Raw genomic sequence first — 13772 nt, 5'->3', positions numbered from 1 at the left:
ATGCTGTTTGTTATTTAAGATGAGGTCAGACTCGGCACTGACAGATTTGTGTTCATTATGCTGCTTTTATAAAGCCTCAAATGACGGCTTACAATATACAATTTTGGCTGGTAGCTCTCGGGCTAGGTGGTAAATAAAAAAGTAGATCTTGGTTCAAAAAAGGTTGGACACCCCTGCTCTAGGAGCTCAGATGGGAAAATACCACCCCCTATCGTCTATCCCTGTGTAACTGCAGGTCATTCGATTATACTGCTGGATCTGTGGAGGTGGAGCCAACTGGCTCCACTGTGCTGGCAAGCCGTCTGATGAACATGGAAGTGATCGCGAGTTGGAATGCAGCGTGGAATATATATTTACAGCAGCCAATAATCAATCAATAAACGCGATCGATATTTGGAATGGCGATCAGGAATTGGAATAATCTTTTTGGAGAACATCTGATCTAAGGTAAGGAGTCTATGTTACCAGTCTTGGGGTAATCAGAGCTGTATTCACTGAGATATCAGCATGTGCCGTGTGTGTGTGTGTGATGTTGAGGAAATATGAGAATAGATTTTTCAGCCCGCCTCTATAGCGTGCATAAGTACACATATACTATCGATAATCTAGCGTTTATTTGAAAACGATTCATAAATAGGCCGACAAATGACAACGTGTCTAGTGTATTCGAGAATATTCCAATAAATGCCGTTTATGGGGGAATCTTTCTATTTTCCCGGACATTTGAGAGAACGATAGCTTTTCGAAATGCTATAAAAAGGATATGAACCGATTGAAAAACAATCCGTTTCGACAATGTTGACTGCAAACAAGTCATTGATAAGCGACGGGGCAGATTAGACACATAGCCATAATTTAAAACATAGATTATGCGTTTTTAACGCTAACATTGAAGTGGATGATGGCATTCAAGGGGGTAAAAAGGTAAACAAGGCCAGCACTGATGGTGTTAAGCAGGGCAGATTCTGTGCTGAGGTTGGCTCTGAAACCTGACTGTACATGTACCTTATATGTGACAAATAAAACGGAACTTGAACATACCTCGGAAGCTGCAGTTTGAAGATCCCCGGTAGCCGTTGATTACGCCGCGGGCGTTCCGGGGTCCACCTCTGGGCAACGCCCCCCTGCTGTTATAGAACGACTGCCCCGACCGTCCGAAACCAACACCCGGGGTCGACTGCGGATGCCCCGTCGCCGAGGACATGACCTGCTCTTGGGTTTGGAACCCTCCAACAACTGGACAGGGACAGGGGTAGACGGGACATGACACTTAGTACTGGCAATGGAAATGGTCCTCCTGGCATATGACCCGTTTCTGGCTCAGAAGCATCGAAGCAACTTAATATCTACTACTGGTATCATTATGTCCAGTGCTCGAGAACATTAGCTAGTGTTACGTGTAACCGTTGGCAGCTAACATTAGCTCTAATGTCTGATAACCAATGTAAATGCTCACGTTAGTTAACGGCAAACATGGATGTTACATTACGAAGTTTGACAAGTGAATGATGTCAAAGGCAGCAGAATGTTTCTATTTCCATGATACACTAGCCAGATGGTCATTCATGCCACTCTGCTTCAATACATGAAACAACGTTCCATTCTTGCAGTGCTGTATATACGCATATTTACATTTTACTAACAACAAAACTATTCCGTTTCTGTTCTGCCCTGCTTTACTAACAACAAAACTATTCAGTTTCTGTTCTGCCCTGCTTTACTAACAAAACTATTCAGTGTCTGTTCTGCCCTGCTTTACTAACACCACAACTATTCAGTTTCTGTTCTGCTTTACTAACAGAACTATTCAGTTTCTGTTCTGCTTTACTAACAGAACTATTCAGTTTCTGTTCTGCCCTGCTTTACTAACAACAGAACTATTCAGTTTCTGTTCTGCTTTACTAACAGACCTATTCAGCTTCTGTTCTGCCCTGCTTTACTAACAGAACTATTCAGTTTCTGTTCTGCCCTGCTTTACTAACAACAGAACTATTCAGTTTCTGTTCTGCCCTGCTTTACTAACAACACAACTATTCAGTGTCTGTTCTGCCCTGCTTTACTAACAACACAACTATTCAGTTTCTGTTCTGCCCTGCTTTACTAACAACACAACTATTCCGTTTCTGTTCTGCTTTACTAACAACAGAACTATTCAGTTTATGTTCTGTTCTGCTTTACTAACAACAGAACTATTCAGTTTCTGTTCTGTCCTGCTTTACAAACAGCACTATTCAGTTTCTGTTCTGCCCTGCTTTACTAACAGAACTATTCAGTTTCTGTTCTGCCCTGCTTTACTAACAACACAATTATTCAGTTTCTGTTCTTCGCTGCTTTACTAACAGAACTATTCAGTCTGTTCTGCCCTGCTTTACTAACAACAAAACTATTCAGTTTCTGTTCTGCTTTACCAACAACAAAACTATTCAGTTTCTGTTCTGCCCTGCTTTACTAACAACAAAACTATTCAGTTTCTGTTCTGCCCTGCTTTACTAACAACAAAACTATTCAGTTTCTGTTCTGCCCTGCTTTACTAACAACACAACTATTCAGTTTCTGTTCTGCCCTGCTTTACTAACAACAAAACGATTCAGTTTCTGTTCTGCCCTGCTTTACTAACAACAAAACTATTCAGTTTCTGTTCTGCCCTGCTTTACTAACAACACAACTATTCAGTTTCTGTTCTGCCCTGCTTTACTAACAACAAAACTATTCAGTTTCTGTTCTGCCCTGCTTTACTAACAAAACTATTCAGTGTCTGTTCTGCCCTGCTTTACCAACAACAAAACTATTCAGTTTCTGTTCTGCTTTACTAACAACACAACTATTCAGTTTCTGTTCTGCCCTGCTTTACTAACAACAAAACTATTCAGTTTCTGTTCTGCTTTACTAACAACACAACTATTCAGTTTCTGTTCTGCCCTGCTTTACCAACAACAAAACTATTCAGTTTCTGTTCTGCTTTACTAACAACAAAACTATTCAGTTTCTGTTCTGCCCTGCTTTACTAACAACAAAACTATTCAGTTTCTGTTCTGCCCTGCTTTACTAACAAAACTATTCAGTGTCTGTTCTGCCCTGCTTTACTAACACCACAACTATTCAGTTTCTGTTCTGCTTTACTAACAGAACTATTCAGTTTCTGTTCTGCTTTACTAACAACAGAACTATTCAGTTTCTGTTCTGCCCTGCTTTACTAACAACAGAACTATTCAGTTTCTGTTCTGCTTTACTAACAGAACTATTCAGCTTCTGTTCTGCCCTGCTTTACTAACAGAACTATTCAGTTTCTGTTCTGCCCTGCTTTACTAACGGAACTATTCAGTTTCTGTTCTGCCCTGCTTTACTAACAACACAACTATTCAGTTTCTGTTCTGCCCTGCTTTACTAATGGAAGTATTCAGTTTCTGTTCTGCCCTGCTTAACTAACAACACAACTATTCAGTTTCTGTTCTGCTTTACTAACAACACAACTATTCAGTTTATGTTCTGCCCTGCTTTACTAACAGAACTACCGTACTTTTCGGACTATAAGCAGCGGCTTTTTCCCCCATTTTTCGACCCTGCGGCTTATATAACGGTGCGGCTTATATGTGACTCGACGTGACCAAACCCGAAAATGTAAAAATCAAAATATTGCTTTTTTGACTGCATTGAAATGTTATTTATCTGTTCCCTTATTTGCTAAACTTAATACAACTTGTAAATGAGTTAATTCTTGTCATTTGTCTGACAGTATTGTGTCCCAATGCTAATTACATATGGTAATTAAACATTAAAACACCTGCGGCTTATAGTCCAGTGCGGCTTATATATGTACACATCATTCAATTTAGCTGCTGCGGCTTATAGTCCGGTGCGGCTTATAGTGCGAAAAGTACGGTATTCACTTTCTGTTCTGCCCTGCTTTACAAACAACAGAACTATTCAGTTTCTGCCCTGCTTTACTAACAGCACTATTCAGTTTCTGCCCTGCTTTACTAACAGAACTATTCACTTTCTGTTCTGCCCTGCTTTACAAACAACAGAACTATTCAGTTTCTGCCCTGCTTTACTAACAGCACTATTCAGTTTCTGCCCTGCTTTACTAACATAACTATTCAGTTTCTGCCCTGCTTTACTAACAAAACTATTCAGTGTCTGTTCTGCCCTGCTTTACTAACAACAGAACTATTCAGTTTATGTTCTGTTCTGCTTTACTAACAACAGAACTATTCAGTTTCTGTTCTGTCCTGCTTTACAAACAGCACTATTCAGTTTCTGTTCTGCCCTGCTTTACTAACAGAACTATTCAGTTTCTGTTCTGCCCTGCTTTACTAACAACACAATTATTCAGTTTCTGTTCTTCGCTGCTTTACTAACAGAACTATTCAGTCTGTTCTGACCTGCTTTACTAACAACAAAACTATTCAGTTTCTGTTCTGCTTTACCAACAACAAAACTATTCAGTTTCTGTTCTGCCCTGCTTTACTAACAACAAAACTATTCAGTTTCTGTTCTGCCCTGCTTTACTAACAACAAAACTATTCAGTTTCTGTTCTGCCCTGCTTTACTAACAACAAAACTATTCAGTTTCTGTTCTGCCCTGCTTTACTAACAAAACTATTCAGTGTCTGTTCTGCCCTGCTTTACTAACACCACAACTATTCAGTTTCTGTTCTGCCCTGCTTTACCAACAACAAAACTATTCAGTTTCTGTTCTGCTTTACTAACACCACAACTATTCAGTTTCTGTTCTGCCCTGCTTTACCAACAACAAAACTATTCAGTTTCTGTTCTGCTTTACTAACAACACAACTATTCAGTTTATGTTCTGCCCTGCTTTACTAACAACAAAACTATTCAGTTTATGTTCTGCCCTGCTTTACTAACAAAACTATTCAGTGTCTGTTCTGCCCTGCTTTACTAACACCACAACTATTCAGTTTCTGTTCTGCTTTACTAACAGAACTATTCAGTTTCTGTTCTGCTTTACTAACAACAGAACTATTCAGTTTCTGTTCTGCCCTGCTTTACTAACAACAGAACTATTCAGTTTCTGTTCTGCTTTACTAACAGAACTATTCAGCTTCTGTTCTGCCCTGCTTTACTAACAGAACTATTCAGTTTCTGTTCTGCCCTGCTTTACTAACAGAACTATTCAGTTTCTGTTCTGCCCTGCTTTACTAACAGAACTATTCAGTTTCTGTTCTGCCCTGCTTTACTAACAACAGAACTATTCAGTTTCTGTTCTGCCCTGCTTTACTAATGGAAGTATTCAGTTTCTATTCTGCCCTGCTTTACTAACAACACAACTATTCAGTTTCTGCCCTGCTTTACTAACAGAACTATTCACTTTCTGTTCTGCCCTGCTTTACAAACAGAACTATTCAGTTTCTGCCCTGCTTTACTAACAGCACTATTCAGTTTCTGCCCTGCTTTACTAACAGAACTATTCAGTTTCTGCCCTGCTTTACTAACAAAACTATTCAGTGTCTGTTCTGCCCTGCTTTACTAACAACAGAACTATTCAGTGTCTGTTCTGCCCTGCTTTACTAACAACAGAACTATTCAGTTTCTGTTCTGCCCTGCTTTACTAACAGAACTATTAAGTTTCTGTTCTGCCCTGCTTTACTAACGGAAGTATTCAGTTTCTGTTCTGCCCTGCTTTACTAACGGAAGTATTCAGTTTCTGTTCTGCCCTGCTTTACTAACGGAAGTATTCAGTTTCTGTTCTGCCCTGCTTTACTAACAACACAATTATTCAGTTTCTGTTCTTCGCTGCTTTACTAACAGAACTATTCAGTCTGTTCTGACCTGCTTTACTAACAACAAAACTATTCAGTTTCTGTTCTGCTTTACCAACAACAAAACTATTCAGTTTCTGTTCTGCCCTGCTTTACTAACAACAAAACTATTCAGTTTCTGTTCTGCCCTGCTTTACTAACAACAAAACTATTCAGTTTCTGTTCTGCCCTGCTTTACTAACAACAAAACTATTCAGTTTCTGTTCTGCCCTGCTTTACTAACAAAACTATTCAGTGTCTGTTCTGCCCTGCTTTACTAACACCACAACTATTCAGTTTCTGTTCTGCCCTGCTTTACCAACAACAAAACTATTCAGTTTCTGTTCTGCTTTACTAACACCACAACTATTCAGTTTCTGTTCTGCCCTGCTTTACCAACAACAAAACTATTCAGTTTCTGTTCTGCTTTACTAACAACACAACTATTCAGTTTATGTTCTGCCCTGCTTTACTAACAACAAAACTATTCAGTTTATGTTCTGCCCTGCTTTACTAACAAAACTATTCAGTGTCTGTTCTGCCCTGCTTTACTAACACCACAACTATTCAGTTTCTGTTCTGCTTTACTAACAGAACTATTCAGTTTCTGTTCTGCTTTACTAACAACAGAACTATTCAGTTTCTGTTCTGCCCTGCTTTACTAACAACAGAACTATTCAGTTTCTGTTCTGCTTTACTAACAGAACTATTCAGCTTCTGTTCTGCCCTGCTTTACTAACAGAACTATTCAGTTTCTGTTCTGCCCTGCTTTACTAACAGAACTATTCAGTTTCTGTTCTGCCCTGCTTTACTAACAGAACTATTCAGTTTCTGTTCTGCCCTGCTTTACTAACAACAGAACTATTCAGTTTCTGTTCTGCCCTGCTTTACTAATGGAAGTATTCAGTTTCTATTCTGCCCTGCTTTACTAACAACACAACTATTCAGTTTCTGCCCTGCTTTACTAACAGAACTATTCACTTTCTGTTCTGCCCTGCTTTACAAACAGAACTATTCAGTTTCTGCCCTGCTTTACTAACAGCACTATTCAGTTTCTACCCTGCTTTACTAACAGAACTATTCAGTTTCTGCCCTGCTTTACTAACAAAACTATTCAGTGTCTGTTCTGCCCTGCTTTACTAACAACAGAACTATTCAGTGTCTGTTCTGCCCTGCTTTACTAACAACAGAACTATTCAGTTTCTGTTCTGCCCTGCTTTACTAACAGAACTATTAAGTTTCTGTTCTGCCCTGCTTTACTAACGGAAGTATTCAGTTTCTGTTCTGCCCTGCTTTACTAACGGAAGTATTCAGTTTCTGTTCTGCCCTGCTTTACTAACGGAAGTATTCAGTTTCTGTTCTGCCCTGCTTTACTAACACAGCTATTCAGTTTCTGTTCTGCTTTACTAACAACACAACTATTCAGTTTATGTTCTGCCCTGCTTTACTAACAACAAAACTATTCAGTTTCTGTTCTGCCCTGCTTTACTAACAAAACTATTGAGTGTCTGTTCTGCCCTGCTTTACTAACACCACAACTATTCAGTTTCTGTTCTGCTTTACTAACAGAACTATTCAGTTTCTGTTCTGCTTTACTAACAACAGAACTATTCAGTTTCTGTTCTGCCCTGCTTTACTAACAACAGAACTATTCAGTTTCTGTTCTGCTTTACTAACAGAACTATTCAGCTTCTGTTCTGCCCTGCTTTACTAACAGAACTATTCAGTTTCTGTTCTGCCCTGCTTTACTAACAGAACTATTCAGTTTCTGTTCTGCCCTGCTTTACTAACAGAACTATTCAGTTTCTGTTCTGCCCTGCTTTACTAACGGAACTATTCAGTTTCTGTTCTGCCCTGCTTTACTAACAACACAACTATTCAGTTTCTGTTCTGCCCTGCTTTACTAATGGAAGTATTCAGTTTCTATTCTGCCCTGCTTTACTAACAACACAACTATTCAGTTTCTGCCCTGCTTTACTAACAGAACTATTCACTTTCTGTTCTGCCCTGCTTTACAAACAGAACTATTCAGTTTCTGCCCTGCTTTACTAACAGCACTATTCAGTTTCTGCCCTGCTTTACTAACAGAACTATTCAGTTTCTGCCCTGCTTTACTAACAAAACTATTCAGTGTCTGTTCTGCCCTGCTTTACTAACAACAGAACTATTCAGTGTCTGTTCTGCCCTGCTTTACTAACAACAGAACTATTCAGTTTCTGTTCTGCCCTGCTTTACTAACAGAACTATTAAGTTTCTGTTCTGCCCTGCTTTACTAACGGAAGTATTCAGTTTCTGTTCTGCCCTGCTTTACTAACGGAAGTATTCAGTTTCTGTTCTGCCCTGCTTTACTAACGGAAGTATTCAGTTTCTGTTCTGCCCTGCTTTACTAACAACACAACTATTCAGTTTCTGTTCTGCTTTACTAACAACACAACTATTCAGTTTATGTTCTGCCCTGCTTTACTAACAGAACTATTCACTTTCTGTTCTGCCCTGCTTTACTAACAACAGAACTATTCCGTTTCTGCCCTGCTTTACTAACAACAAAACTATTCAGTTTCTGCCCTGCTTTACTAACAGAACTATTCAGTTTCTGCCCTGCTTTACTAACAAAACTATTCAGTGTCTGTTCTGCCCTGCTTTACTAACAACAGAACTATTCAGTGTCTGTTCTGCCCTGCTTTACTAACAACAGAACTATTCAGTTTCTGTTCTGCCCTGCTTTACTAACAGAACTATTAAGTTTCTGTTCTGCCCTGCTTTACTAACGGAAGTATTCAGTTTCTGTTCTGCCCTGCTTTACTAACGGAAGTATTCAGTTTCTGTTCTGCCCTGCTTTACTAACGGAAGTATTCAGTTTCTGTTCTGCCCTGCTTTACTAACAACACAACTATTCAGTTTCTGTTCTGCTTTACTAACAACACAACTATTCAGTTTATGTTCTGCCCTGCTTTACTAACAGAACTATTCACTTTCTGTTCTGCCCTGCTTTACTAACAACAGAACTATTCCGTTTCTGCCCTGCTTTACTAACAACAAAACTATTCAGTTTCTGCCCTGCTTTACTAACAACACAACTATTCAGTTTCTGCCCTGCTTTACTAACAACAAAACTATTCAGTTTCTGCCCTGCTTTACTAACAAAACTATTCAGTGCCCTGCTTTACTAACAAAACTATTCAGTTTCTGCCCTGCTTTACCAACAACGGAACTATTCCCAACAAGCGACTCGCTGCCGTCCCTTCTTACGGGAAGCCGCGTCCCTCACCTTCCTGCAGCGCCTCCTGTGGGACGTCCGGCTGCTCCTCAGTGAGCTCCGACTGACTGGTGAAATCCTGTGCGTAGCCACCGGGGAACTGACCGGGCTGCTTCAGAGCATCGTCTTGACCGTCAATGGCTGGGGGCACAGGGGCGTTCATGTTAAATACCTGTGGGGGGGGGGGGGGGGGGGGGGGGGGGGGGGGGGAGAATTATGAAAGGCATTTTGAGTGCTTATACACGTTCACACACAACGCCCGCGCAGATGTGTACGAGAATCCACACACACAAACCGGACCGTAAAATGTCTGCAAAACGCAGCATACACAAAATGTTCATAGTTCGCCATAAAAGCCCCAGCTAATCAGCCTACGGGTGATTATGAAGCTTTATATGGACATGAGAGAAAGACAAAGAGGGGCGTTCAGTGGAGCAGATGGGGACAGACTTGAGAAATGACAAGAGTCGACGACAGAAGACAAAATAAAGGAGTTACAGACTTAGAGACACACCAACATTTTGGGAAATTTGCTTAACGTCTTCTCCAGAGAGAGACAAGATGATAAGATAGCCTTCTACTGAACGCAGTGCGTTCAGTAGAAAGCTATCTGGCTGCACGTTAGCCTAGCTTATCAGTAATGAATGGAAGCGGACAGTGACGGTTAGCCTTCGGGAGACATTAGTTGGACATTGCCTAGGCTACCCGTCACTGCCCGCTTCCATTCATTGTGCCAAGCTAGGCTAACGTGCAGCCAGATAGCTTTCTACTGAACGCACAGAGAGGAAACTGGTATCCATCTTCTTTTCTCTCTGGAGAAGACGGTAAGCTAATTTCCCAAAATGTCGGTGTGTTCTTTTAAATAGAAAGCACCAATAACCAACTGTACATGTCTGTTGTTCTAGAAGTGTTTCACTGGCTTACGGCGACCCTGGTGATGCTATGTTGAAATCTTAAAAACACAGGGTTCGTTTATGTGACACGTGATCGCACCCCATCTAGCTAGTGAACTGTATATTCACACCGTGCTAATAATTAGCGCAGCGTCCACCGTTAATTATGGACTCGGGCACATCCAGGGGGGTAAAAATAGAGGAGCCTTGCCTGACGCAAGCTCCCGTTTACAAAGCCTACCGCTTGCATGGACTGGAATGGTGCTGCGTTGACATTGATGCCTCCACTGTGAGGGGGTTTGGAGACGGGCGGGAAGGCGGGGGGCAGGGAGGATGGGGCGGGGGCTTGCTCGGACGACAAGGACATCGAGGCCTAAGGGAGGGCGGGAGGGATGAGGGAGGTGGGGAGGGAAGGAAGGAAGGAATGAGGAAAAGGTGAGAGGGAGACAGAGACAACACAAACATCAGCGGCATTCAGACAATTTTTTTTACACGCCGGCTTATAATGAGCGTTTGCCAAAACCGCACCCATCACTCATTTGGTGCGTGTACACAAACACATGCACGGCGCACGCACCCACCCACCCACACGACGGAAGGCCAGAGAGGTGGAGCACTGAACGAGGGGGCGGGGGGGGACTGGGCTTTTACCTGGATGGTACCGACGGGCTCTGTCTGTGAGCAGGGCTCTGTTGTGTGGGAGGGCTGGTGGGGAGGGGGTGTGGAGGAGACCACGGGGACCTGAGTAAATGCGGGGGAGATTTTTTAGGGGAAATGCCTCGACTTTGTGTTCGGCACAAATGGGAGAAAGTATTTGATGAAAACCACAGTGGCTCGGGTTCACATTTAGGAAAACAACAGATCCGCTTGTCTCACGCTCGGAGCGGAGTATAAAAGAGCTTGTTTGTTTGTTTCTCTTGTACTTACTTGTGAGGATTCTTGTGGTCCAGAGACTGTGTTTGGTTGGGGAAGTCTGGATTCTGAGTGGACTGTGCAGAATAATAGCAAACGTTAGCAAATAAAAATTGCAATTTGAAAATGTCTCGTTATTTCACTAGAAAATGGCGCATTCGTCCCAGTATGTCAAGAGAATAAAACATTTCCCACACGACCGGCTTCGTGACGGTATAAACTGGAAGCCATGTGACGCGACTATTCAAAAGGAAAAACTGAATCCAAGCAAATCCACGGGTACCAACCTGGAGCACAACCCATCTGCTGTAAGTCAACAGTCTGGACAGGCCTCATTGGCTGAGCGGAGACTATAGCCGGGTCCAGGGCCTGTCCGTCAAACTCCAACATGGAGTCCTAAGGGAGTGAGCATGGGCGGAGTTGAGAGAGTGCAAACCGGCGCCACGTCTACAGAGAGAGCGGTTTCTTACAGTGTCGAGAGCGAGAGACGGAAAAAGGACGGGTTCCTCCTCACCTGCATGAAGTTATAGGTCCCCTGCATTAGGGCCATGAGGTCCTGCACGGCCAGCTTTCGGACCACCGGGTCCGGGGTCTTGCAGGGGGTGGTGTCGGGGCTCACGGAGTCGGGGGGCTCTGGGACCGACTGGGCGGCGGGGGGGGGCTGGTGCTGCTGCTGATGTAGGGAATTCACCATCTGTCCGTGCGAGTCGTGGGGGGGGGGGGGGGGGGGGGGGTGGCACACAAAAGATTACGTTACAGGCAAATCTGTGTCCACCGTGTGGGAGGCGCTGAGGAGGAGCGGCGCTCAGGTGTTTTACCTGGGCCTCCGCGGTCCAGTCCTCCGCCGGGTCCTTCTCCGTGCTGCTGCTGCTGCTGTATGTGCTTTCTGGAATGAACTGTCTGTTTACAAACTGCAAGAGAAAACCCACAGACGCTTGACAATCCAACACGACAAAACCACATTCATCTAGAAAATACAATCAGCGACACGGAGGGAAAGGGGGGGGGGGGGCACACACACACACACGCCATCCCAGAGAGCTCACCTCCGTGGCTTCCACGTTAATGGCATCTGTGTATTCTTCAGTGGCTGTTCCTTCTGGGGAGGGGGGGTGAGAACAAAACGACAACATCTGTCTATCTTTCTACATCGCCACACGTCCGTTAAGTCGATAAGATTTTTGTGATGGTAAGTGTAAATATGAAAAAGAATTAGAGTCCGTAAGTTAGAATGCTCCCATAATAATTTATTCAGCATCAATTCAACGTTTCAACCACACTGGCTTTTCTCATGATCTGCTAACATCTAAAGCAACTGCAGGTCTTAACGATGCATCCCGCTGACGATCACGTTGTCAAGAAAAGGTTATCCAACCAACACTTATACAAATGTCATACAATACACAGTCGCCATATAAAGAAATATACGTATATACAGAAATACGTTAACGTATATATATATATACACAATATTACAAGCAAACCAGTTCTGCACATGAAATACAACAACATCGGGGTTAGTGAGAAGCATCATCATGGTCGGTCTCAGTTTTGGTACAAAAGGTGGGAAGAAAAGGAGAAAATATACGACACGCTAATGGAACACTATGACAATACATGGGGCCCCACTGAGGAAAACAAGCAACACATCACTGGTCATCATCATAGTGTACATGGCATGGAAATCACAAGGATGGGCTGCTAGCCTCTGGAACAACAACTACCCCTGCTGGCCTGGAACCCTGCGTCTCCCTCTCAACCCTCCAGAGAACACACTGTAGGGAGTGGACTGCAGTGGTCCAGGGCTATGTGTGTGTGTGTGTGTCTGGCCTGATGGTGTACGGAGCTGGCTGTGAGCTCATTTTACTCTGTGTAGTGAAGCACATTTCTACAAATACAATAGAGAGTGGAATTTCCCTTTAAAAAAAGGTACATGGTTACAGTTAGGTAGATGCATCATGTTGGGCCAATGTGTGCAGCCACAGGGTTGTTCGTGTCCTTGTTCCTAAGGGCACTCCTGCACCGTGGGACGCTCACTTTGAGGGGGGCTGGATGTTTACCATTGGAGAAATGTCAATCGATTATGAATAAATGATTACGGGGAGACTTCTAACAACTCGTGCAGGCTATTATTATTTTTAAATTGTGCTCTTCCAACTATCTTGCACATTGCAAGCATGTTTGTTAATTGTAGCTGCGACCAGCAACTCTATTAGGTCACTCGGGTCGGTTGGTTAGTCGGCCGGTCCGTCCACAAAAATGTCCCCAACCTCTAGTGGCCACAGGTTTCGCACCCAGGGGGCTGACATTGGGCGTGGAGGTCAAGTGTGTGTGTGTGTGTGTCTGTGTGTGTGTTCATGCCGATTGGCTAAAGGGGGCGTGGCAATGGGAGCAGCTTATCACGAACAGGTTGCAGCTAATGCGAATTTCGTGCTGGTTTATGTGCGGCGATTATTCATCTGCGGTAGGTACCAGGCTCTGTCGGCTGTTCTCCAGCCTTAGACTCCGTTATCACAGTCTGCTGCTCCTCCTCCTCCTCCTCTTCTTCCTCCTCCTCCTCTGCGTCCTCCTCTGCGTCCTCCTCCTCCTCACACACTCCGTTCTGATGTGTCTGTCCTCTGTCGAAGTAGCCGCTGTGCACCACCTTGTCCAGAGTCTCTTTCAGTGCTTTATCTGGGACAGAGACAGGGGGACAAATCACAGTCTCCTTCAGTGCTTTATCTGGGACAATCAAGTAAAATCCTAGGTAAGAGTGTATTGTACACGTGAACGTTGACGTGAGGCACACTTCATAGGTTTCGTTTCGTGGTAAATTGACGCGAAAAAGTGGCACGGGTGGATCTCACGTGATTCGGTACTCTGTAGTACTGATGTGATTCGGTCATTATTACCATTAACACATTCCCCCACATTCAACGATTGGCTGCCAATAACGAGTATACTCGTTAT

The 13772-nt window shown here is 43.2% G+C and overlaps 1 protein-coding gene across 4 annotated transcripts in view; it reads right to left on the bottom strand.

Moving 5' to 3' along the window:
• Positions 1-13772, bottom strand: part of caprin1a (cell cycle associated protein 1a) — a 76324-nt gene that overhangs the window by 10403 nt on the left and 52149 nt on the right. The window contains exons 7-16 of one of the 4 annotated variants that reach the window (XM_084309207.1): positions 13296-13496; positions 11870-11922; positions 11642-11734; positions 11338-11517; positions 11111-11219; positions 10839-10900; positions 10563-10652; positions 10153-10284; positions 9031-9190; positions 1042-1236 (exon numbers count right to left, since the gene is read on the bottom strand). In XM_084309207.1, coding sequence (XP_084165333.1) covers positions 1042-1236; positions 9031-9190; positions 10153-10284; positions 10563-10652; positions 10839-10900; positions 11111-11219; positions 11338-11517; positions 11642-11734; positions 11870-11922; positions 13296-13496 — 1275 coding nt within the window. The remainder of the gene's footprint in view (positions 1-1041; positions 1237-9030; positions 9191-10152; positions 10285-10562; positions 10653-10838; positions 10901-11110; positions 11220-11337; positions 11518-11641; positions 11735-11869; positions 11923-13295; positions 13497-13772) is intronic. The other 3 variants (XM_084309209.1, XM_084309208.1, XM_084309210.1) reach the window with 3 other exon arrangements.

The sequence above is a fragment of the Notolepis coatsorum genome (assembly GCF_963971535.1).
Source record: "Notolepis coatsorum genome assembly, chromosome: 2".
Taxonomy (NCBI): Eukaryota; Metazoa; Chordata; class Actinopteri; order Aulopiformes; family Paralepididae; genus Notolepis; species Notolepis coatsorum.
Note: the sequence above shows the minus strand (reverse complement) of the source record. Positions and strands in the feature narration are given on the sequence as shown.